A 19859-nucleotide genomic window follows, 5' to 3' on the forward strand; every position below is an offset into this window, starting at 1 on the left:
TGTGTATGTAGTCTGTGGTAGGTTTATGTAATTGAAGGGAACACGTGTGATCAAATTTAATTATTAAAGAATCGCGATATTTTATTGAAACTCTATTTTTTATTGGAGTTTTATTGATATTTCTATATATTCTATCCTCAAAAAATTGCGCAGTACGTGTTTCGACGGGATATTTATTCATAGAAAAACATTTACATTTTTTTATAAAAATTCGTGATGGTCATGAATTAGAAACAAAATTTTCCTGGATTTCAATTTCAGATAACAAAAAAAAAATGCAGTAAAAAAACCTTCAAAATTTGCACCCAAGAATTTTTATGGTTAAAAATAAATTAAAAAATTTTTTCCCATTAGATTTCTTTTAATAAAATGATACAGCAATTTTTTTAATATACTTTTGATAAAATCCCAATAAATTCCTATCAAGTTTCAATGAAAAGTCAGTGGGATTTTTAAAAGAAAATTATTTTTCTTATTAATTTTTTTCACACGTGGTTAATTTTCTGGTGAAAATCTGTAGCAGGTAGTTTTGACAAAAGAGGAGTTTTGTAGTTGAGGATTTTGAGGATTCTCTGGTATTTCGACGAGCTCTGGCGATAGGGCAGGCTTGATTATTTGTAAGCACAGTACTGGAAATAATTTGTATATAAAATCATAATAATCATAAAGGATGACATATTATCACGATTGTATTTGAATTTATTCATTGTTTGGGTGGGATTATGGATAGATCATATGTATTCATGAGAAAAGCAAATTACTACTCGAGAAGCGCTACTTCGATTTTTGAAACTTTGAATTTAAAAGAAAATACTGTAGAACTGTTTTTATTTAACCCGTTAAAAGAATTTTTAATAATTCAGTAGGAAAAGTGTAAAACAATTCAAATCAACTTCCTTTTCGAGAAATATCTCTTGATCTACGGGAGACAGCGAAATTTTCGTTATTGTCGTTTTTGTAGTTCTCAATGAGCCCTACAAAGAAGGTCATGACAAAAATTTTGATATCAACGCTCAATTCAGAGATAATAATCGAAAACGATAGTGAGAATAAATTGTAAGTGTTTTCATTAATTCTCTACTGAATTCTGGAATGACTTTTATTTTACTGGTTATCCCTCGACTAAATCCACTGAATTAGCACGAGATTAGACGATTCTGAGGTATTTAACAACCCAAGGAGGAAGAAAATAGTCAAGAAATAGGCGAGGATAAGAGGAGAATAAGAGACAGGGCAGATAGAGCAAGTGGAAGGATTTCTAGTTCTAGCCCAAGGAATATCACTAGAACTTTTGCCTAGGCCTCTATCGCTTACCCCACGTGTAGAAACTTGTACGCAGGTAGGAGGTAATTAGATCAATTAAATGTACGAAGATGAAGAAAAAATCTTCGAGAGAATTAATGCATGAGAAGCTTTAGTGTTTTATTTATTATTCTGTTGATTTCTCTCTGGTCCCCCAGACCAGGCACGTTTTCGTTTTTTTTTTTTCGTTAATTTCTGTCTCGAGGACACGATTTATCGATTATGGAATTTTGCTAGGAGTTTGAGATAATTTTTTGGGGGATTTGAATCCATTATATTAGAATCAGGAAAAATTAGAAAGGCCTCAGAACAGGACAGATCATTGCCACTCATTCGTTGAAATTCTTTTCATTTATCTTTCTTGTCAATTTTTTTTCATCAGATGTTCACACAGAGGACAAAAATTTCTTTACGTTGATAAAAAGATTTGGGCATCCGAAAGAATTCTTTTCTGCCTCAATAAATTTATTTTTGTAACGTAAAGAATTTTTTATTTCACCATCAAGAAACTTTTTCTCTATGTGTACGTTTTTTTTCTATATTAATGTGTTGTTCTTTCGTTTTTCATTAATTTTCTGGTTTACCGTGTTGGCCTTCGACACTCCGACGAGCACGAGGTCGATTCTACCTGCAAAATGACTCTCGACGTGGCTTATAACACCAGAGGTAAGTCCAAGTGCATATCGGACATTTTTCATTCTCACTACCTGTATCAAATGAAAAACAAATAATGTGCAAGATTATTTATAGAATACAACAGTCGAGCTTCGACACTTGCGCTGATTAATAAATAAATTTCTTTCAGTAATCAAATGTGATTTATTCATTCCTTGGAACCTTTTATTCCACTCATTGATCCCTAATGCGATTTAATAAATGTGTAATTGAGATTAAAAAATTGTCTTTGGCTGGGAGATGGGAAGTTATTGGATGATTTATACTGGGGATACAGCGAGGGGGGGATTTTCAGAGGTTTCTGAGCTGTTGCTGCTGGCACTGCTGCTCGGGGGGGCCTCACTCCTCGTCTCCGTGGGGTCAGCACGATAAGGAATGCACGTGTGGGGTCCCACAAGACCCCTGCCACTGTCTTTGTAGATACACAAGCCACAGAAGGAGCTGTTGTACACTGGGAAATTCACAAGACCATTCGATACTGCGAAATTTCTAAAACCAAAAAAATTGTTGGTCATCAGATTTTTTCATTTCATTTTTCCATTCCTTATTCTCTCTCCGGTCCATCAATCTTCTCTGACGATAGTTATTACCATTCAATATAATTTAATGAAACTTTATTAATTGACAATTCTATTGGAGCTGCGGTAGAAAATAAAATTTATCAGGAAGAAATGTGTGATTAAATAATTTAATTGATGTTGAAGACTAATTATTCTGAGCAAAAGTGAAAAAGCGAAATTATGCGTTTTTATTTGGTCGTGTACATTCATGTTTTCTTGATAAATGAACTCATTGCAGGTCTCAAGGGCTCTCTTTTCTCTCTGATTGTCGATTCGCGTGTTCTACAATGATCTCTTCTATGATTCACCTCTTTAGCAGCTATTAGAGGCTTTCTTCCAATCCCCACAGATTCTTAACCGGGGTAAATAAAAGGGATGATTCAATTACAGCACAGAGTAAACCCTAATCGTTTTATCGTGGAGTGGATGGAGCTGAGGCATTAGAGTGGAAAACATGTGTTAGTTCTCGTGGATTATGCCCTCCCTCCATAGGAAGTCATTATCCTGTCGTTTTGTGAATTCGAGAAGACATTGATTGCGTGCGAATGCTTGTTGAATTATTGTAATGAGTAATTAATTGACCAAATAATCAATTAATAATGAATATGAACAAATAGTTTAGCAAAAAATATAAGAACAAATTAATTTTTATTCTCTACCTTTTTATTTAGTATTTTTTCTGGGCTTTTTATATAAAAAATGTAAAAAACCGGTATTGGCGCCAGAATTTTTCGAGAAAAATTGATTGACTGATTTTTTTTTCATCTCTGAATTTGAAGTGAAGTCCTTGAGGACTGAATTCACTAACAATACCGCTGGCCACGCGTGTAATCCCACTTGAGGCTATTTATCGTGGTATCGCGTACTCCCCAATTCATCTCAACAGTATCCTACGGCGGTTTATACACCTGATACAAATAACGGGGGACACTTGTCGAGATGGTAAACTTCTGGATAAATGCATTCCGTGTTATTGCACACGATTTGACGTGAGAGGGAAAATGGGAGAATCAGCTAGGGGACTGAATACAATTGATTTCCAGCAGGCGATTCTCACGGTGGGATTCTTGTTAGTAATGTGTTGTCTTTTGCTTTTCGAAATAGTTGGGGCTAGTATGGAGCCAGAAAATCGACCGCCAATCCCTCCACACCAAATTACAATCAACTATAATAATTTTCTGGAAAAAAAAAATTTTTTTCTCTGAGAAAAATTTGTTCCGATATTTTTAAATAAATTATTGTCTACAAGATTTTAATCTCATTCGCATCTCATTTGAGTTTATTCGATTATTTATAAAATTGGGAGGTAGTCAAGAAATTTTTTGAGAATATCTGGTGCGACAGTGGTAAAAGGGCGTAAAGTGACGGGTGAAAATTATTTTTTGATTTAAAAAATCACCTGTACTGTTGGTCCAACTGGGCCTTCTCGATTCGTTTGTCTTTGGCCCTTCGATTTTGAAACCAGATTTTGATCTGGGTCTCTGTCAGCCGAAGGGATGAGGCCAGCTCGAATCTTCGTCCTCTGGAGATGTATTCACCCCTGTGATACTCGAATTCCAGTCTTGCTGTTTGCTCTCCAGAGAATGTCGTACGCTGTCGTCTCGGCTTTCCCTCTTTTCTCCTCCTCCTCGCCACTAATCAACATCAAACATAAATCGATCAATTAATATATTTAACTATTTTTTATTAAACCCCATTGATTTTTTTCTTTTAAATTAAAAAAAATGAAAAGCGACAGTTTCATCATCTCACAATAGAAATCCAGAAAAAAAATTGAAAAATTATGGAATTGCAGTAAAAAAAATTGCGTGTGAGCAAATAAATGAGATATTCAATAAAAGGAAATAAAAGGAAATAAAAGGAAATAAAAGGAAAGAAATGGAAATAAAAGGAAAGAGAAGGAAATGAAAAGAAATAAATGAAATAAAAGAAACGAAATTTATTATGTATTATTCTTCTACTTCTGTGATCTTAATGATGAAATTCATATTTAATTGAATCACCCGAACAGACACGATGGAAATACTAATTTTATTTGAATTGAAGTATCGAGATCAATTGAATCTCCCCGACAAGCATTTATATGACATTTAAAATACGTTAAAACGAGTGGAATATGTGGGTTTGTGCAAAATCCTTTCATTGTACCATGAAAACTGTAATCCGATCAAATTCGACGGACAGTCGACCCAACGGGCGTGCAGAGGGACTTGTCCATCGAAACGAGAATCGGTGTGACGAATATCATGAGAGGGAAAAATTTACAGAACCTCCAGTTGGAGATCCACTCAACCGTGCATTTTGTATTTTCACATTACAACAAACACTTGTTGTATTTCTTTTTTCAATTTTCTTTGTGAATTTATAGTTCATTCGGTGGATGAAATAATTCGAATGAAATACTGGAGAGCTGGTACAGGGTGGGGTAACTAGTGATTAATTAAAATTTATCAAGAATTTGTTGGGGGATGCACGTGTTGCCGTGTTATATTTTTCTCACAGCATTCTATCTTCTCAGTATCACCTGGATTCGATCACCAGGGGGTGGAGAACTCGGAATCTCACCCTCGATTGAGCCATCACCCTCAGGGTAATTCGATGAGAATGGGAATCATCTGGTGGTACCACGACTGATGGGTTTATTAAGATTGAGGGGAGAGCATCGGCTTAATTACTTTTTCCAAAATCGAATTTTCGCCGATGAGTTTGTTATTTTTTGGTTCCCCTTTCGTATTTTACCTCTCAATATTTTCCCAAAATCGATCGGTTTATTTATATCCATTTATTTATCGTTTCAATTATAATTTTTTGGTAATAGTGGAAAAATCACTGGAGCTCATTAATTTAATTTAATTTATTTAGAATTCAATAATAGTTTTCGATTTTTCGAGTGGCGATTGATTCTTTTCATTTTAATCAATGAAAATTCGGATGGAATTGAAGGAATAATGAAAAATGGAGGATGGATGTGGAATAGAATGGGAAATGGGAAAATTGGAAAATATGATTTGCGGATTGATGAGATTTGGTGGAAGCCAATTCAAGTCTTGGGCAATAAGCAATCAACCCGAAACCCCTGCTTACGATTTTTCAATAAAAAAATGATAGAGATTGATTCAGTTTACATCCTGTGTCAATGTTGGTACGCATCAGGGGACAATTAGTATCCGATTACGCATTTCACGTTGGGTTGTAACGAGATTACCCGAAGCCTCGTGCCCATGTGCCACAACTTCCGGCTATCGTTTTGCCCCGCATCCTAATTATCCGGGTTCCAAGGGATTTTTTATTTTTATACGCGGCGATTGAGTTACTCGTCCTGATTTCTTTTTCATTTCAATACTAATAAACAAATCTGATGATTAAGCAGAAAAATAGAATTTTATTACAAATTTATTTATTATAATTCAATTGATTCCTTTTTACTGACTATTCTATTGTTATTTCATGTCTATTTAATTTATTTATTATTATTGTTTCATTTCATTTATTATTTCATTAGAAATTACTAGAAAAAATAGACAAGTGATTAATCAGGATTAATGATAATTTATAATTATTGGGGAAGCAGTGAAAATTTATTAATTTTTGAAATAAAAAATGAGAGGAACACTGAAATTGCAATTGGCAAACGCGATTCCCACATGATATATACATATATATAAATGTAAAATACATATTCAAAATATATGTCCCATATATTTAAGATATAATTCCAACAAAAAAAAAATATTTCAGTTATAATTTTTGGAGAATATGTTTCCACGCGGTTTTTTGAAAAATTGTAGAAAATGTGTGATAAAAAAAGGGGAGAATAGTTTTAAAATTTTCTATAAGGGGTGAAAAAAAGTGATAATGAAACAAGCAGTTAATTTCCCGTCTAATCGTTCCAAATATCTGGTAAAATCTCTCACTGTTGCATTATGAGGAGCTTAACAATAGCACTGACTGTGATGAGGATGCCGGGAGGGTTTTGCTGTATGAGTTTCAAGTGGATACGGTAAAATGGAGGCTGAGGGTGGGTAAAGAGGGTGGAGTGAGGGATGGTTTGTGATTTCAACATTGAGATGCGGCCAACTGTAGCCCCGTAATCTCATCACAATATCGCCGTGAGGTGGCGAGGCGGGATAAACCCACCAACACTTCCGCGACTCGCATCTCTAACCGACCGTACTTAACATTTATTTAGTAACAATGAGGGGGGAGGACTTCAATAAACATACTAGGGGCGGGGGAATTTCACCCAAAAATCATACCATTTTCACAACTCGATGTCTTCATTGATCAGTTTACTCCGCGCCAAAAAATTCATTCTCCTCAACTTTTCAAAAAAACAATTTTTCTATTTCATTTTTATTATTATTACTATTATCATTATATATTTTTATTTTAGGACCAATTGAGAAGTGATTAACAAAGGCTAAAGAATTTTTTTTTAATAATTCCAGGACAAAAGCAAATGAATGTACCAAATATTTTGTTTAATAATAACAACAATAATAATAATCATAATAATAATAATGTTAGGGCGACTAGAATGAATATCCTAAGGTAAATAAAAAAAAATTTTTTAAATTCCCCGATTTTTACAACTCGCTTCGTGATTGGTTCGTTCAGCCCGAAAAAATGGCGTCTCCGTCGTTTTTGAAAATTATTGGGAGCGATCAAGGACAATTCTAGGACAGCCACAGGGAATGTTTCAACTATTTATTTTCAATAATAATAATAATAATTACACAATTTTCAGGAATGACTGCCTTACAAATGGCGTGTCGTTGGCCCCCGGAAATTATTAGGAAATGGGCAATTAATCGATTGATCAGGATTCCCACTATTATATACTTGCTTCCGAAGCGGTGGATTTGCAGCGGAAGTGGATAAATAATTTGGAGACTAGAAAAATTTTCTGTTCAGTATGAAAATGATGAGTTAATAGGCGAATATTATTTGAGCGTCTCGATTTGAGGGACTGAATTTGATATTTCAGGGGATTCCCTGGGAAAATAATCTGAAAGCGCTTGTGGATAAGTCCAGAGGCTTGACCGTCTCGAGTTCGATTTAACCGTGAGGATAAGGAGATTTCCAGAACTTCCGGAATATTCGGATATTTCAACAGTTTATCCGGATTTTTTAGGTTTTTCTCAGAAATTTTCCACAAATTTTTTGCCGATTTATCAGCAGTCCTACATCTGATCCTCAATATGTACAGAACGGAATAAAAAAAAACTCATGTCTCATTTTAACCGTGTGATCCAACTCTTTAAATTGTAATTTGACACGTCCAAATCGCACGATTAGTACCGGAGACATATAAAGAATAAAAAATAATTTTAAAAACGAAACAGTGAAAAATCTCGCGATACGTCGCGGAGAACGTGTGAAAAATTAAAAAATTAAACGAAATAATCCAACACTTCCTCCCGATTTTTCCTTTTATTTATTTATAAATTTTTGGGTCGAGTTGAGATCGATTAGTCAACAAAAATCGATCGTCTGTTCGATATCTCCAAATCCGCCGAAGAAATAAAAACCGAAAAATCAAAAAAAAAATTATAATCCTTAATTTCAATCATAAATTTCAATTTAATAAAAAAAACACTAATTTACAAATAAAATAAATGATATTTTGAAGAAAAATGATTTTAATTCATAAAAATTATTGAAAAATCGTAAAAAATTTTTTATAATTTCGAAAAAATGGAAAGGAATGAATGAAAAGGGTAGAGTTGAAAAATCTTACGAAATGCAGCGGAGAATCCGTGAAAGTGTTCGACCCCCGGATGCCCGGTGATTCCATGTAGATGAGGTGGCAGAGGTAGCGGATGCCCAGTGTGGGCCATATGAAGAGGATGTCCCCCACTTCCAGGAAAAAATCCATGAGGTAAAAAAGGGAGGATATCAGCCCTCTGAATATTGTTGACATCCTCCCGCTCCTTCTCGTCATCCTCAACGCTCTTCTCCGGTGTCTCATCCCTCCGCCTCTCCACCGATAGGTCCTCAGGGCTCTTATCATCAACACCAATTCCCTTCCCCACCTTCTGCACCTCCTCCTTGGTCTCCAGATGTCCATAGAGCCTAGCAAAAAATCGCCTCGGTGACGATGGACGATTGCCCCTCGTCGTCGACATCTCCGGACTATTTATTTCCCTCGCAAGGTCTTTTCACAACTGATTCAATTCCAACCTCTCGACTTCTCACATTCTCTAGGTATATCGTTTCTTCCAGCACGTCATCAAATTCCACGTTTCGCACTCGTTAAGAATTCTCTTTTTTGCACTCGGAATAAAATTTAATCATATCGCGTGTCAAGTCATTAAAATTCGTTAATCATCACTTATTTTTATTTGAATTCCCGTGGATTTTACTTGTCAATTTATTATTAACCGTCTTCAAGGGCTTTTAGTTTATTTGTTATACGATTTTTGGGGAATTTGAGATGCGGTGCGCGCGAAAGGTCGACGGGCATCTGAATCAGGATGGATCGACGCCTGTTCGCTCACCTCGTGGCTACCACCAAAACCACACCAGGGAGGGGGTTTCCATGTCCACCCACCCCTACCTACACTATTTTACAGATTATATTTTTCACATTCCATATTTTACCGTTCGTTTGAAATCCATCGGATTAATAAAAAATTCTCAATGATTACGCGAAAACAAATTTCCCCGATTTTTATCCGAGATTCAATTCACTCTCCATTTATATTTTTTACACTCTTTAGTCTTTATTGTTTTTTGTTTATGTAAAACTCATCACCCTCGGATTAATTGGAAAATCATTTTTTATATTTTATTTTATATTTATATTTTGATAATTGAAATGATTTTGGATTTTATTTATTTAATTTGTTATTTTTCTTGAAAATCCGCGGAAATTGTTGCCTGCGTTATTATTGTTATTATTATGATTATTATTATTATTTTAACATTATCATGGATTTTCAGTGCAGTATGCCCTTCATAATTGATAATTAAAATATTCAAGAGATTAATTGATTTTTTTAATAAAAAATCCTTCAAACAATTCGTGTCACCTTTTCGTAAAAAGTGTAACATTTTTTATTAATTCGAAATTTCGAGTACAATTGCTCACTAGTGTAGCATAATTCTTATCAATTTCATCTCGACTCGGAATTTCTCGGAAAAATGAAACTGAATTTTCAAATGGTTTTTGAAGTGCCTTTAATGAATTATTAAATTTTTGAATTACTTTAATGAATTATTAAATGAAAATTCATCACATCTCCCCCAGAACAATTTCCCTAATGACAATATTTGGTATTGAGAAGGGATTATTGATAAAAATTTGAATGTGGGGGCGGTTTTTAATATTCGGGGCGAGCTCACGGTTATCTGAACCGAAAGCAATCCCCGGCCACTCATTTCCTTGACCTAGGGGCTACTCTTCAAGTATAATAAAAGAAGTCTTCCTCCTCCCCCAAAAATAGCAGATACACACAATCAACGGACTAGTAAAAATTCATCAAAATCCAAGAGAAATTTCCATCCACCCGAGTAATTTCCAGAAATTACCTGAAAATTTTTCGATGAAAAAAATAATCTATCGAGCAAAACCCCGACGTCTCTCCCGTAAATGGCAGAATCATTATTTTTCCCAGTCAATTATAATAATTATTATTGAATGAGTGTTATTGAATAATGGGAGGATACATAGAGGATATATATACTATATATTATATAGAATTATATCAACACATTTTGGAAACAACGGGTCTGAATAAATCCACGTGAGAAGACGAAGAGGAAACAGTTGTCGGGAATATTTTCAGAGGCGCATGTCTGCTCTCCACAGCATCCCAATTGGCTCCCGCTAATTATATCGTTTTCCCGATACACAACGATTGGGTATTAATACCTGGAGAACCACCCACTTCGGCGAGCAACATTTAGCCCCCTCATTGACAAAAATCGCGGTAATCCCAAGAATTATCCACTCCTTCCCCCATTTTCCTCCATGAAAATCCGATTTACGAGTGAAAATCTTCACTCATCAATCATTAATTAATTTATTAATCATTAATTGATAATGATGCGATCGCAGATGGAAATTCATTGATAACAAATAATTGATAATTTGATGAAATTGAATTTAAAAATGGAAAATTCTTTTCGTCGATTTTCCTCCGTGAAAATCCGATTTACGAGTGAAAATCTACACTCATCAATCATTAATTAATTTATTAATCATTAATTGATAATGATGCGATCGCAGATGGAAATTCATTGATAACAAACAATTGATAATTTGATGAAATTGAATTTAAAAATGGAAAATTCATTTCGTTGATTTTCCTCCGTGAAAATCCGATTTACGAGTGAAAATCTACACTCATCAATCATTAATTAATTTATTAATCATTAATTGATAATGATAGAGATGGAAATTCATTGATAATAAACAATTGATAATTTGATGAAATTGAATTTAAAAATGGAAAATTCATTTCGTTGATTTTCCTCCGTGAAAATCCGATTTACGACTGAAAATCTACATTCATCAATTTGATTACTCGCATTTAATTTAATCACCCCACTCAATTAATTAATCAATCAGTTGATGAGAAACAATTGATGATTTGTTGTAAAATAAAATGAAGAATTCATTTCGGAGATTTTCCTCCACGAAAATCCGATTGACGAGTGAAAATCCACATTCACCAATTTAATTGCTCCCATTCAATTTAATTACGTCACTCGATTAATGAATCAATTAATTAATTAATCACGAATTAATAATAACGGCAGTTGGAAATTAATTGATAAAAAACAATTGACGCTTTATTGAAATTTAAAAAAAATGGAGAATTCATTTCGTTGATGAAAAACTAGAGGATCAACCTGGAGGTTTGAGATGAGTATGGAGGACGAGCGATTGCTGGTCGTCGAGGATGTCGAGAACCCCTCGAAGAAGAGGTGGGTGGCTCTGGGGCTTTTTTGTGCCCTGAATTGCACTCAGTGCTACGTCTGGAACACCTGGGGACCAATTGCTGAGACTGCCATGGAGGCTTTTCCATCCTGGAGGAAGAGTTCTGTCGCTCTTCTCTCCGACTGGGGGTCCATCACCTATTTGACGTGTTGTCTGCCCACATGCTGGATTTTAAATTCATCGCGTGAGTAAAATTCAATAACAACACGAATATCCCATAAATTATTGTCAGCATTCATTCAAATTAACGTATTAGATAATTGATCTAGGTTTTGTCACTCCTATTCGGCTGGCAGCGGTTTTGTCTACTCTCGCGACGTTCTCCAGGTGCATCTCCTCCCAGGAGATGATCTTCACGATGTGGGCGCGATTTTTGAATTTAAATCGGGGGAATTTCTTCGGAATTGCATTTTAATATCTTTTTTTTCTCGTAGAACTGCTCATTTGGCTGCTGTTCTCGATGGTTTGGCAGGTGTCATCATCGGACCGTCAACTGCTCTCATGTCAGCTGTTTATTTTCCCACTGGTGAGAGGACCACTGCCACTGGAATATCCTCCGCGTTCAACCAATTCGGGATGGCTCTATCCTATCTGCTGGGTCCAGCTGTTGTTAAAAATGGAGATTTTTATTTCAATTCCACAAGCCGAGGTGACAATCTCCGGGTGCAGATCATGTCTCTTATGAGGATCGGTATTTATTATTACTATTTATTATTTATTTAGTCTGACCAGAATTTTTCGAACACTTTAAGAATTTCTATAGGGATTTTCTCTCAACTTGGATTTTCAAATTAACTCATCGATTTTAATTCATTCGAATGCACTGAATAATTATAAGATTCTTCTAATTAATTATTTCAATCCTCTCAAATCTGCAATAATAAATATGCAAATTATGATTTTTTTGTTATCTAATCAACCGAAAATAATTTTTTTTATTCCAAAAATAATAATAAATAATAAAAATAGCAATAACAAAGATGATAATAAAAATGGAAAAAAAAAATTCAAATAAAAAACAAAAGATTCCCAAATATTAATAATGATAATAATAAAGGGATTATTTTTTTAAATATCCAGAATTTGTCGCACAATTGCTCGTGTTATTGGGAATCCTGAGCTTTTTCCCGGGTGGAAAGAAAAACTCGGGGGGTAATGCAGAGACACCGAGACTAGGTGTTTTCGAGTCCCTGAATCGTCTCATCAAGTGAGTAATTAATGATCCCTCAATTGCAGAGGATCGGCGATGGAATGATCATTGATCGGACAATGATTGTCCCAGAGCGATGATCATGCGGCTTGAAAGAACATTTAACGATAAAAATTGGCAAGTCCCTTTGGCGCAGAGGATAGCGCGTTGGACTTCTAATCCAAAGGTCGTGGGTTCGATCCCCACAAGGGATGGCTATTTTTTTCCTCGTTTTATCGGTTTACAATTATTAGACAATATAATTAACGCTAATGAATATTAATTAGGAGTACGACCTTGAAATTCTAATGCCTTTCTTTGCATCTCTCAATTATCATTATCAATTAAATATTAATAATTTACATTCTTTTTTTTTACTTCAATTTTTCTGGATTGTAATTGATTGTAATAATAAAAATAATTATAATTATTAATATTATTGATATAATTTAGTAATTATTAGTTATAATTGATTGATGACTGATTGATAATAATCGTTAGATCAATAGGAAATGATTTATGAAAAAAATGATTGTATGAAGCAAAAATATAAATAATAATGGAAATGAAAATAAAAATGATGAAATTTTAGACAGCAGAGCATGTGGTTTCTGTGTCTTGCAGCAGCTCTCAGTCAAGGAGGCACTGGACCCTGGCTGGCGATGATCACCATTGCCTTTGGCAATATTATATCTCAAGTACTCAATCAAATCCACTGAATAATTACATTTTACGCCTCAGGATTATCTCCAGGCATCGAATTAATTCATCTCCCAGATGAATCGAAAATCGAATCATTTGTTGTGGAATTTAGTTTTTTAATTTGTTGGTGAAATATTTAATTGAAGAATTTATTGAAATTGGGGTAGAGCGAAGCGGATAATCTGGCTTTCTGGACAGTAATCAGCAGTAGCATCCTCAGCCTGTTGATCTCCTGGGTGATGGACGTATTCCAAGGACATCTCAAATTGGCGATTTATACTCTCCTCTTGACGTCCTCTGCCATGTTCCTCTGGGTGATCCTCCTGGACTACAAGATCCTAGTCTTTCACAAGAACGAATTGTATGCAGCTGTTGTCCTTGGAATTTCCCTGAGCTGGTCTTCGCCTGCTCTTTTCCTGGAACTCGCATCGGAAATCGCTTATCCTGTCTCGGAAGCCATCGTCGGGGGGTACATGATATTTCTGTCGAATATCGTCGGCAGTTTGTTCTATCTCTCTTATTTTGTCCCCGGAGTTGGTGAGTGTAACAAAGCCACAATAAATAACCACACCATTTATTTATAATCATTCGCTGATTTTTTCGAAATGGCAAAAATAGTCCGAACAGAATTTCCACTGCAATAATTACTCAATAATTACTCAATAATTACTCAATAATTTTATTAGTATTATTTGTTTAAATTTAAATTTAAATAATATAATTTTTCCCACTTGACTACCAAATTATTTATTAATAACAAAATTCATTGGATAGGTGACAGGTGGTCGAGCTGCATAGTTCTTGGGAATTTGACATTATCAACGATTTTAGTTGGATACGTAAAAGACGAGTACAATCGATCGAAATCCGAATGAATTCGCAGAAATAAAATTTCAAGAGAATAATAAATAAAAATTCTTCCACTCGCACTTTTTCTTTATCATTTTTTCCATTCAAAACTGGAGAAATCAACTTTGAGGCGACATCTGGACCCTTTGGAGAGCATTCCCCTGATGTTTTGGGGATCGCACATGGCACCGGTTAACCTCACTTCCATCATCACCAAGTGCATCCTGAATAGACTGAGAAATCCATTCCGAAAAATGAGTATTTTCATTCAGAGCTTCGATCCAATTACCGGATGTGCAATCTGGGAGGAAAAGGATCCGGATTACGATTACCATCAAGAAGTCGCTAGGTCAGCATTTGCTGATATGCTCCACGATCACGAGAGAGTAAGTTCCCTCGATCATCAAATGTGACTAAATAATTCTCAAGCATTTACCTGTCAGCTAATTAATCCTCCAGGAAAAAAAAAGTTTTCATTTCTGGATCTCATTACCCATTTCTATTACTGAATTTCATAAACAAATCCTTTCAATTATTTACCAATGAAATTTATCGAGTATCGAGAATTCGTGGGAATTTATTGATAATTAATAACTATTCGCAAAAAAAAAAACAGTACATTAATTATTAAATTTTATAACTAGATTTCTGAGAATAAACTTTTTACTTGTGCAATAATTAAAACCAAGGCCTGAATCTTCTATTTAATTTTAATTAACATTTACATTAAAAATTCTCTACAATTCTGAATTCCGTATCAATCGAAGAAATTCCCAAATGCAGAATCAAAAATACTACGACGCGCTAAAGATCGCGATCGAGAAAAAGCACAATATGGGTGAAAAAGCGCACGTCCTGGACATAGGCACAGGCACAGGTCTGCTCTCGATGATGGCAGCAAGATGTGGTGCAGATTCGATAACAGCCTGCGAGGCATTCAAACCGATGGCGAAGTGCGCCCTGGAAATAATAAAGCACAACGGTTTCGCCTCCCAGATAATTCTAATAAAAAAACGTTCAACCGAGATGACAGTGGGTGCCGACGGGGACATGAAGCATCGAGCCAATATCCTGGTGACAGAGGTCTTCGATACTGAGCTGATAGGTGAGGGTGCACTGCAGACGTTCAGGCACGCCCAGGAGCACCTCCTGGAGAAAGACAGCATCGTCATCCCAACGAGGGGAACAGTATACGTACAGATTGTGGAGAGTCACCTAGTGGACTCTTGGCATAAACTCTTACCTCTGCGGGACCCAGAGACATCGAAAATCCTGTTGTCTCCACCAGGAGGTGTCCAGACATGTCCAGGATCACTCGCAGTTCACGATCTCCAGCTGTCGCAGATCCCAAGGGACTCCTTCACCAAATTGTCACCTGTCCTACCTCTCTTTCACTTTGACTGGACTGGCAAGACTCCTCTCGTTTTCAACGAAACCAAGGAACTGGTGTTTAGGGCGAACTCCAGGGGAAGGCCCTCTGGAGTCTTTATGTGGTGGAATATCGTCATGGATATCAATGAGGAGATCTTACTCAGTTGTTCACCTGTGTGGGAGCATCCAGACACCTTGGGAGGTAATTTTATGCTCGTAGACATGAAAAATTTTATTTTTCACGAATGAATCCTTGAGAATGATAAATTATAAAATAATTATGAAATTATTTTATTGTTTAATTCTCAAAGTTTGGGAATTAACTTTGCCATTTGCCTGAAGGTGCAGAGGAAATTCCCTGGAGAGACCACTGGATGCAGGCGGTGTATTACCTCCCAGGGGAAGTCGAGATCGAGGAAAATGAGGAGGTGAGGTTAATTGGGTGCCACGACGAATACTCCTTCTGGTTTAAACTGCTCCAGGGGGAGAGTAACGGAGTTCGGGAGGTGAAACCACCAGCTTGTGAGTGCTCAGTGCACCTGGCGTACCCCAGGTCGAGGTTGGGGCAAATGAATAACGAGAAGAGGAGTGAAAAATACCTGAAGGTCATGAAGAGGTGTATAACACCACAGACGAGGTGTTTTTGCTTCTCTGATGGCTCTCTCCTGGGTCTGGCTGCTGCCACCCTGGGAGCCAGGGAGGTGGTGATTCTCGAGACCAATCACCTGTCGAGAAGAGCCCTCGACGGCTTCGTGGAGGCTAATGACCTCAGTGGAAGGGTCAGAATCTTCCAGGATATCCAGCAGCTCCCCAAGGCAGTCAGGGGGGATCTCGTTTTTGGAGAACCTTATTACGTCAATTCGATATTTCCCTGGGACAACCTGAGGTTTTGGTATCTGGGTTCACACTGGGCTCCTGGGGTCAGGATCCTCCCTGGAGGAGCCACCATCAGAGGAGTCCCAGTAGAGTTCAAGGATCTCCACAAGATCAGGGCACCTCTCGGAGTCTGCGAAGGATTTGATCTGGGGATTTTTGATGATCTGGTTATGGTGAGGATTTTTGTTTTCACTGAGAGAATTCCCTTTTCCACGAAAACTCACGGAACATCCTTTTCAGGCCGCCAGTGAAATTAGTGATAATCCTGTGGAGGTTCATCCCCTCTGGGAATATCCTGGAAAAGCCCTGAGTTCTCCATTCGATCTGGCACACTTCGATTTTAATGAACGATTTGATGAGAACCATGAGCAGAATTTCAGAGGAACTGTGCCTATCGCTCAGTGAGATAATTGATAATTCAGTAATATTATTTTTTGGAAATATTAATACAGTAATTTAAATTAATTGTAGATGTGGATCGTGCAATGGAATAGCTCTTTGGATAGACTGGCATTTGGACCCTGAAACGACAGTTTCCACAGGTCCGACGACTGAAATAACACCAGGTGAGAGAATATCCTGGGACGTAAACACACGACAGGCTGTTTTTCTCCTGAGGAAAATCGAAGCCGTGACTAGTAGTCACGTCCTCACGTGGTCCCTCAAATATCAATTAAAAAAAGACAGGAATTTTGTGTTCAGTTTCACCCTGGAACCCCAGTGAATTCTCATCACGACAAGACAAAAATATATTTAAGGACAATGTACATGAATCGTCAGATAATTAAAGTAATTTTCACGAAGACAATTGTGGATTCATGCGTAATTGTTTGGCCAGTCGTTTACCAATTAGTTTAGGATACGTCTTCTGTTTAATCAGGAATTCTTTGCTTTGATGGGTGACAGCACCGTTGTCCAACTGAAACCTGTAATTATTATTTATATTATATTTAAATTAGTGAAAACTCGATTATATCTTTGGAAGTTTATTTTCATTTTTGAATTAAACTGACTTGCATAGGTATCTCAGGGGGCCACACATTGCATCTTTCAGCCACTCCTTGCCCTCTAGAATTGAAAGGGATAGAGCTCCACTCTCTAGGGTGGAAAGACACCCCTCAGTGGGTTGAGTTCTTATCACGTACTCACTGGCTGGTACTCCCACCAATTTGCAGGCCCTCAGTTCATGCAGGGCTGGGCTGCAGTGGTAAATAGCCTGAAACAAAACTACTGCATTTCCAAATAAAAAATAATTAATAACAATTGAAGAAAATACTGACTTTTGCTTGGGGCCAGGTGCCATCCAGCAGCACCAGATTGTAAGGACTCTGTCCATCAACCCCAACCCTCGGTAATTCTGCAATATCAACAGCATCAGCTGTTGGATACAGGAGAATCGTGTTCTCGTCGTTGAGAATTTCGACGAGTCCCTCGTGCTTCGTCCCTGGAAATTTTTTCCCTCGGAATGTCAGGCACTTGTCTGGCTCCAGAGAGAGGGAGAGCATCGGTGCTGTTCGGAGACATCTCTTGACCTCTGCAGGATGCTGGAGGATTATTATCCTGGATTCAGCATTGAGGGGAGAACTTGGCAGCCCTGGGCACCAGCACACACCCACTGGCCTCCTGAATTCATTATTTACTCACATGTTTTGGTGTTTTTGTGGTGAAGAGAACATTGAATACGTCTTCCAGAAGGAATTTAACGTCACCTGCATTGAAGACACCGGTTTCTCATCTCCGGGGGATCAGCTGGAATACCTGACAGTTCCTCCCATGCCATCGAGTCCTCCATTGCCGGATTATCCTGGGGTGTTTATTTGAATAAACTTTAGGGGTTGATCAACACGCTCTCGAGGGTCGGGAATGAAGGCTGGTAAGATCGGGATCTGTGCGACCCAGTGTTGCCCAATCAATTGGACAAATATAACGCGTGTGATTTTAAACTTTCAATTTAAGGTTAATACATCATCATAAATCTAATAAACAAATGTTTGTTTTAACAGAATTGAAAGACGTAGTTAAGATTCCACCGTGGAAATTCAAGAGAAAATTCAATGATGCCATCGCCGATGAATTGAATCGTAAACTTGCGAATAAGGTAATTAATTTATTAATTCATTCTCTTCTTGCTGCTTTCGAGAAAGGTTAGAGGAACAACATTCATCTGGCAATTTTAATTGTTTACTGGCTGAATGAATCAGTAATTTCTTAGAGACCCAATTGAATTTGGAGTACTATTTGCTTAATTCACTTTAATTCACTTTGTTATTTTCATGGTAATCTATCACGGACTGGTTAATTAATTTTTATAATTTTATCTTATTTATTCCAGGTGTATTTGAACGTAGGATTATGTATAGCACTTCACGACATTTTAAAAATAGAGGAATCCTTTATTTTCCCTGGTGATGGCTCATCTCATACTAAAGTATCCTTTAGGTTTATTGTCTTCAGACCATTTATGGAAGAAATACTCATTGGGAAAATAAGAAGCTGCAGCCCAGACGGGGTACACGGTAATGCACCTTCAATATTCCACAATTATCCCTGAGAATAATTGAATAATTGCATTTTCCAAATAAAAAAAATGATTCATTTGAAATGAAGGAATGAGGCTTGAAATGAAATTTATTCCCATTTTTCATTCAAAATTGACCATTTTTCAGTTTTTTATTGAGAATTTTCAAAAAAATTGTCATCAATGTTTGCAGTTACCCTCGGGTTTTTCGAGGACATCATAATCCCTCCCCACAAGTTGCAGTATCCCTCAAGGTTCGATGAAACAGAGCAGGCCTGGGTTTGGGAATACGACACTGGAGATGGGCAAAGACATGACCTTTTCATGGATGCAAGTGAGTGAAATTCCTAGTCCTAAATTTTACAATTTCCTGATCCCTACAATTCAAGTACTTGTTTTTCCTTCAAGACGAAATTATCAGATTTCGAGTTGTTAAGGAGGAATTCGTTGAGATTCTGCCTTCAGCGCCCACAGGAGCTGGAGAAACTCCAGAGACTTCAGAAAACAAGACTATCTCACCTTACACTTTAGGGGTAATTTTATAAAACAGAGATTTGAATTTGAATCATCTATTCATTATTTTACTCCTGTGATTAATTTGAATTATCTCGTGTTCAGGCAGCCATCGATGAAGCTGGCTTGGGTCTGATCTCCTGGTGGGAGAATAGCTGAAATTGAATGCACAAAAAATGTTTCGATAAAAATGAGAAAATAAAAAAAAGGTGATGACAATTAAATAAATATCAGTTATCGACAACTTTCGTTTTATTCGCCCTAGCCCATAGGGCCACAAAACACTGTGAGTTCATTAAATATTATTAAATATGTGATGTGGTAATCTTTATTTCTGCCTTTTGATTAAATGTGTCG

General features: G+C 36.6%; 5 protein-coding genes and 1 non-coding gene across 6 annotated transcripts; 4 read left to right on the forward strand and 2 right to left on the reverse strand.

The window, feature by feature from the left end:
- Positions 1-2103: 2103 nt before the first annotated feature.
- Positions 2104-8981, reverse strand: LOC105267213 (transcription factor rough). The gene is made up of 3 exons (XM_011305902.1): positions 8278-8981; positions 3937-4171; positions 2104-2466 (listed from the first exon to the last, which is right to left on the reverse strand). The coding sequence occupies exons 1-3, from the start codon at positions 8663-8665 to the stop codon at positions 2238-2240; spliced, it is 852 nt and encodes a 283-aa protein (XP_011304204.1). The 5' UTR covers positions 8666-8981; the 3' UTR covers positions 2104-2237.
- A 2346-nt stretch (positions 8982-11327) lies between these two features.
- On the forward strand, positions 11328-14304 carry LOC105267214 (disrupted in renal carcinoma protein 2 homolog). The gene is made up of 7 exons (XM_011305903.1): positions 11328-11668; positions 11754-11844; positions 11919-12175; positions 12565-12691; positions 13266-13371; positions 13543-13912; positions 14150-14304. The coding sequence occupies exons 1-7, from the start codon at positions 11410-11412 to the stop codon at positions 14248-14250; spliced, it is 1311 nt and encodes a 436-aa protein (XP_011304205.1). The 5' UTR covers positions 11328-11409; the 3' UTR covers positions 14251-14304.
- TRNAR-UCU (transfer RNA arginine (anticodon UCU)) lies at positions 12816-12888 on the forward strand. Its single transcript has one exon. It is a non-coding gene; the product is annotated as a tRNA-Arg (tRNA).
- Positions 14305-14311: 7 nt separating the features above from the next.
- Positions 14312-17274, forward strand: Art7 (arginine methyltransferase 7). The gene is made up of 5 exons (XM_011305905.1): positions 14312-14610; positions 15008-15797; positions 15938-16644; positions 16712-16872; positions 16943-17274. The coding sequence occupies exons 1-5, from the start codon at positions 14389-14391 to the stop codon at positions 17193-17195; spliced, it is 2133 nt and encodes a 710-aa protein (XP_011304207.1). The 5' UTR covers positions 14312-14388; the 3' UTR covers positions 17196-17274.
- On the reverse strand, positions 17197-18362 carry Dtwd2 (DTW domain containing 2). The gene is made up of 4 exons (XM_011305904.1): positions 18181-18362; positions 17752-18094; positions 17485-17687; positions 17197-17397 (listed from the first exon to the last, which is right to left on the reverse strand). The coding sequence occupies exons 1-4, from the start codon at positions 18261-18263 to the stop codon at positions 17268-17270; spliced, it is 759 nt and encodes a 252-aa protein (XP_011304206.1). The 5' UTR covers positions 18264-18362; the 3' UTR covers positions 17197-17267.
- Positions 18363-18380: 18 nt separating this feature from the next.
- Polr3H (RNA polymerase III subunit H) lies at positions 18381-19816 on the forward strand. The gene is made up of 5 exons (XM_011305906.1): positions 18381-18569; positions 18804-18987; positions 19183-19323; positions 19398-19522; positions 19608-19816. The coding sequence occupies exons 1-5, from the start codon at positions 18459-18461 to the stop codon at positions 19659-19661; spliced, it is 615 nt and encodes a 204-aa protein (XP_011304208.1). The 5' UTR covers positions 18381-18458; the 3' UTR covers positions 19662-19816.
- The last annotated feature ends 43 nt before the right edge of the window (positions 19817-19859 follow it).

Source organism: Fopius arisanus, unplaced genomic scaffold (assembly GCF_000806365.1).
Source record: "Fopius arisanus strain USDA-PBARC FA_bdor unplaced genomic scaffold, ASM80636v1 scaffold00045, whole genome shotgun sequence".
Classification (NCBI taxonomy): domain Eukaryota; kingdom Metazoa; phylum Arthropoda; class Insecta; order Hymenoptera; family Braconidae; genus Fopius; species Fopius arisanus.

Excerpts from the sequence above, each read along its gene's own strand:
- LOC105267213 (XM_011305902.1), bottom strand. The coding sequence starts at position 8,665 with ATGTCGACGACGAGGGGCAATCGTCCATCGTCACCGAGGCGATTTTTT. Across the intron at positions 4,172-8,277 it reads CGGATTCTCCGCTGCATTTC|TGGCGAGGAGGAGGAGAAAA; the intron begins GTAAGATTTTTC and ends GATGTTGATTAG. Across the intron at positions 2,467-3,936 it reads CAGTTGGACCAACAGTACAG|AAATTTCGCAGTATCGAATG; the intron begins GTGATTTTTTAA and ends TTTTGGTTTTAG.
- LOC105267214 (XM_011305903.1), top strand. The coding sequence starts at position 11,410 with ATGAGTATGGAGGACGAGCGATTGCTGGTCGTCGAGGATGTCGAGAAC. Across the intron at positions 12,692-13,265 it reads TCCCTGAATCGTCTCATCAA|ACAGCAGAGCATGTGGTTTC; the intron begins GTGAGTAATTAA and ends ATGAAATTTTAG. Across the intron at positions 13,372-13,542 it reads TTGGCAATATTATATCTCAA|AGCGAAGCGGATAATCTGGC; the intron begins GTACTCAATCAA and ends AAATTGGGGTAG.
- Art7 (XM_011305905.1), top strand. The coding sequence starts at position 14,389 with ATGTTTTGGGGATCGCACATGGCACCGGTTAACCTCACTTCCATCATC. Across the intron at positions 16,645-16,711 it reads TTTTTGATGATCTGGTTATG|GCCGCCAGTGAAATTAGTGA; the intron begins GTGAGGATTTTT and ends CATCCTTTTCAG. Across the intron at positions 16,873-16,942 it reads GGAACTGTGCCTATCGCTCA|ATGTGGATCGTGCAATGGAA; the intron begins GTGAGATAATTG and ends AATTAATTGTAG.
- Dtwd2 (XM_011305904.1), bottom strand. The coding sequence starts at position 18,263 with ATGGAGGACTCGATGGCATGGGAGGAACTGTCAGGTATTCCAGCTGAT. Across the intron at positions 18,095-18,180 it reads AACCGGTGTCTTCAATGCAG|GAGGCCAGTGGGTGTGTGCT; the intron begins GTGACGTTAAAT and ends TAATGAATTCAG. Across the intron at positions 17,688-17,751 it reads GCACCTGGCCCCAAGCAAAA|GCTATTTACCACTGCAGCCC; the intron begins GTCAGTATTTTC and ends GTTTTGTTTCAG.
- Polr3H (XM_011305906.1), top strand. The coding sequence starts at position 18,459 with ATGTTTGTTTTAACAGAATTGAAAGACGTAGTTAAGATTCCACCGTGG. Across the intron at positions 18,570-18,803 it reads ATCGTAAACTTGCGAATAAG|GTGTATTTGAACGTAGGATT; the intron begins GTAATTAATTTA and ends TATTTATTCCAG. Across the intron at positions 18,988-19,182 it reads CAGCCCAGACGGGGTACACG|TTACCCTCGGGTTTTTCGAG; the intron begins GTAATGCACCTT and ends CAATGTTTGCAG.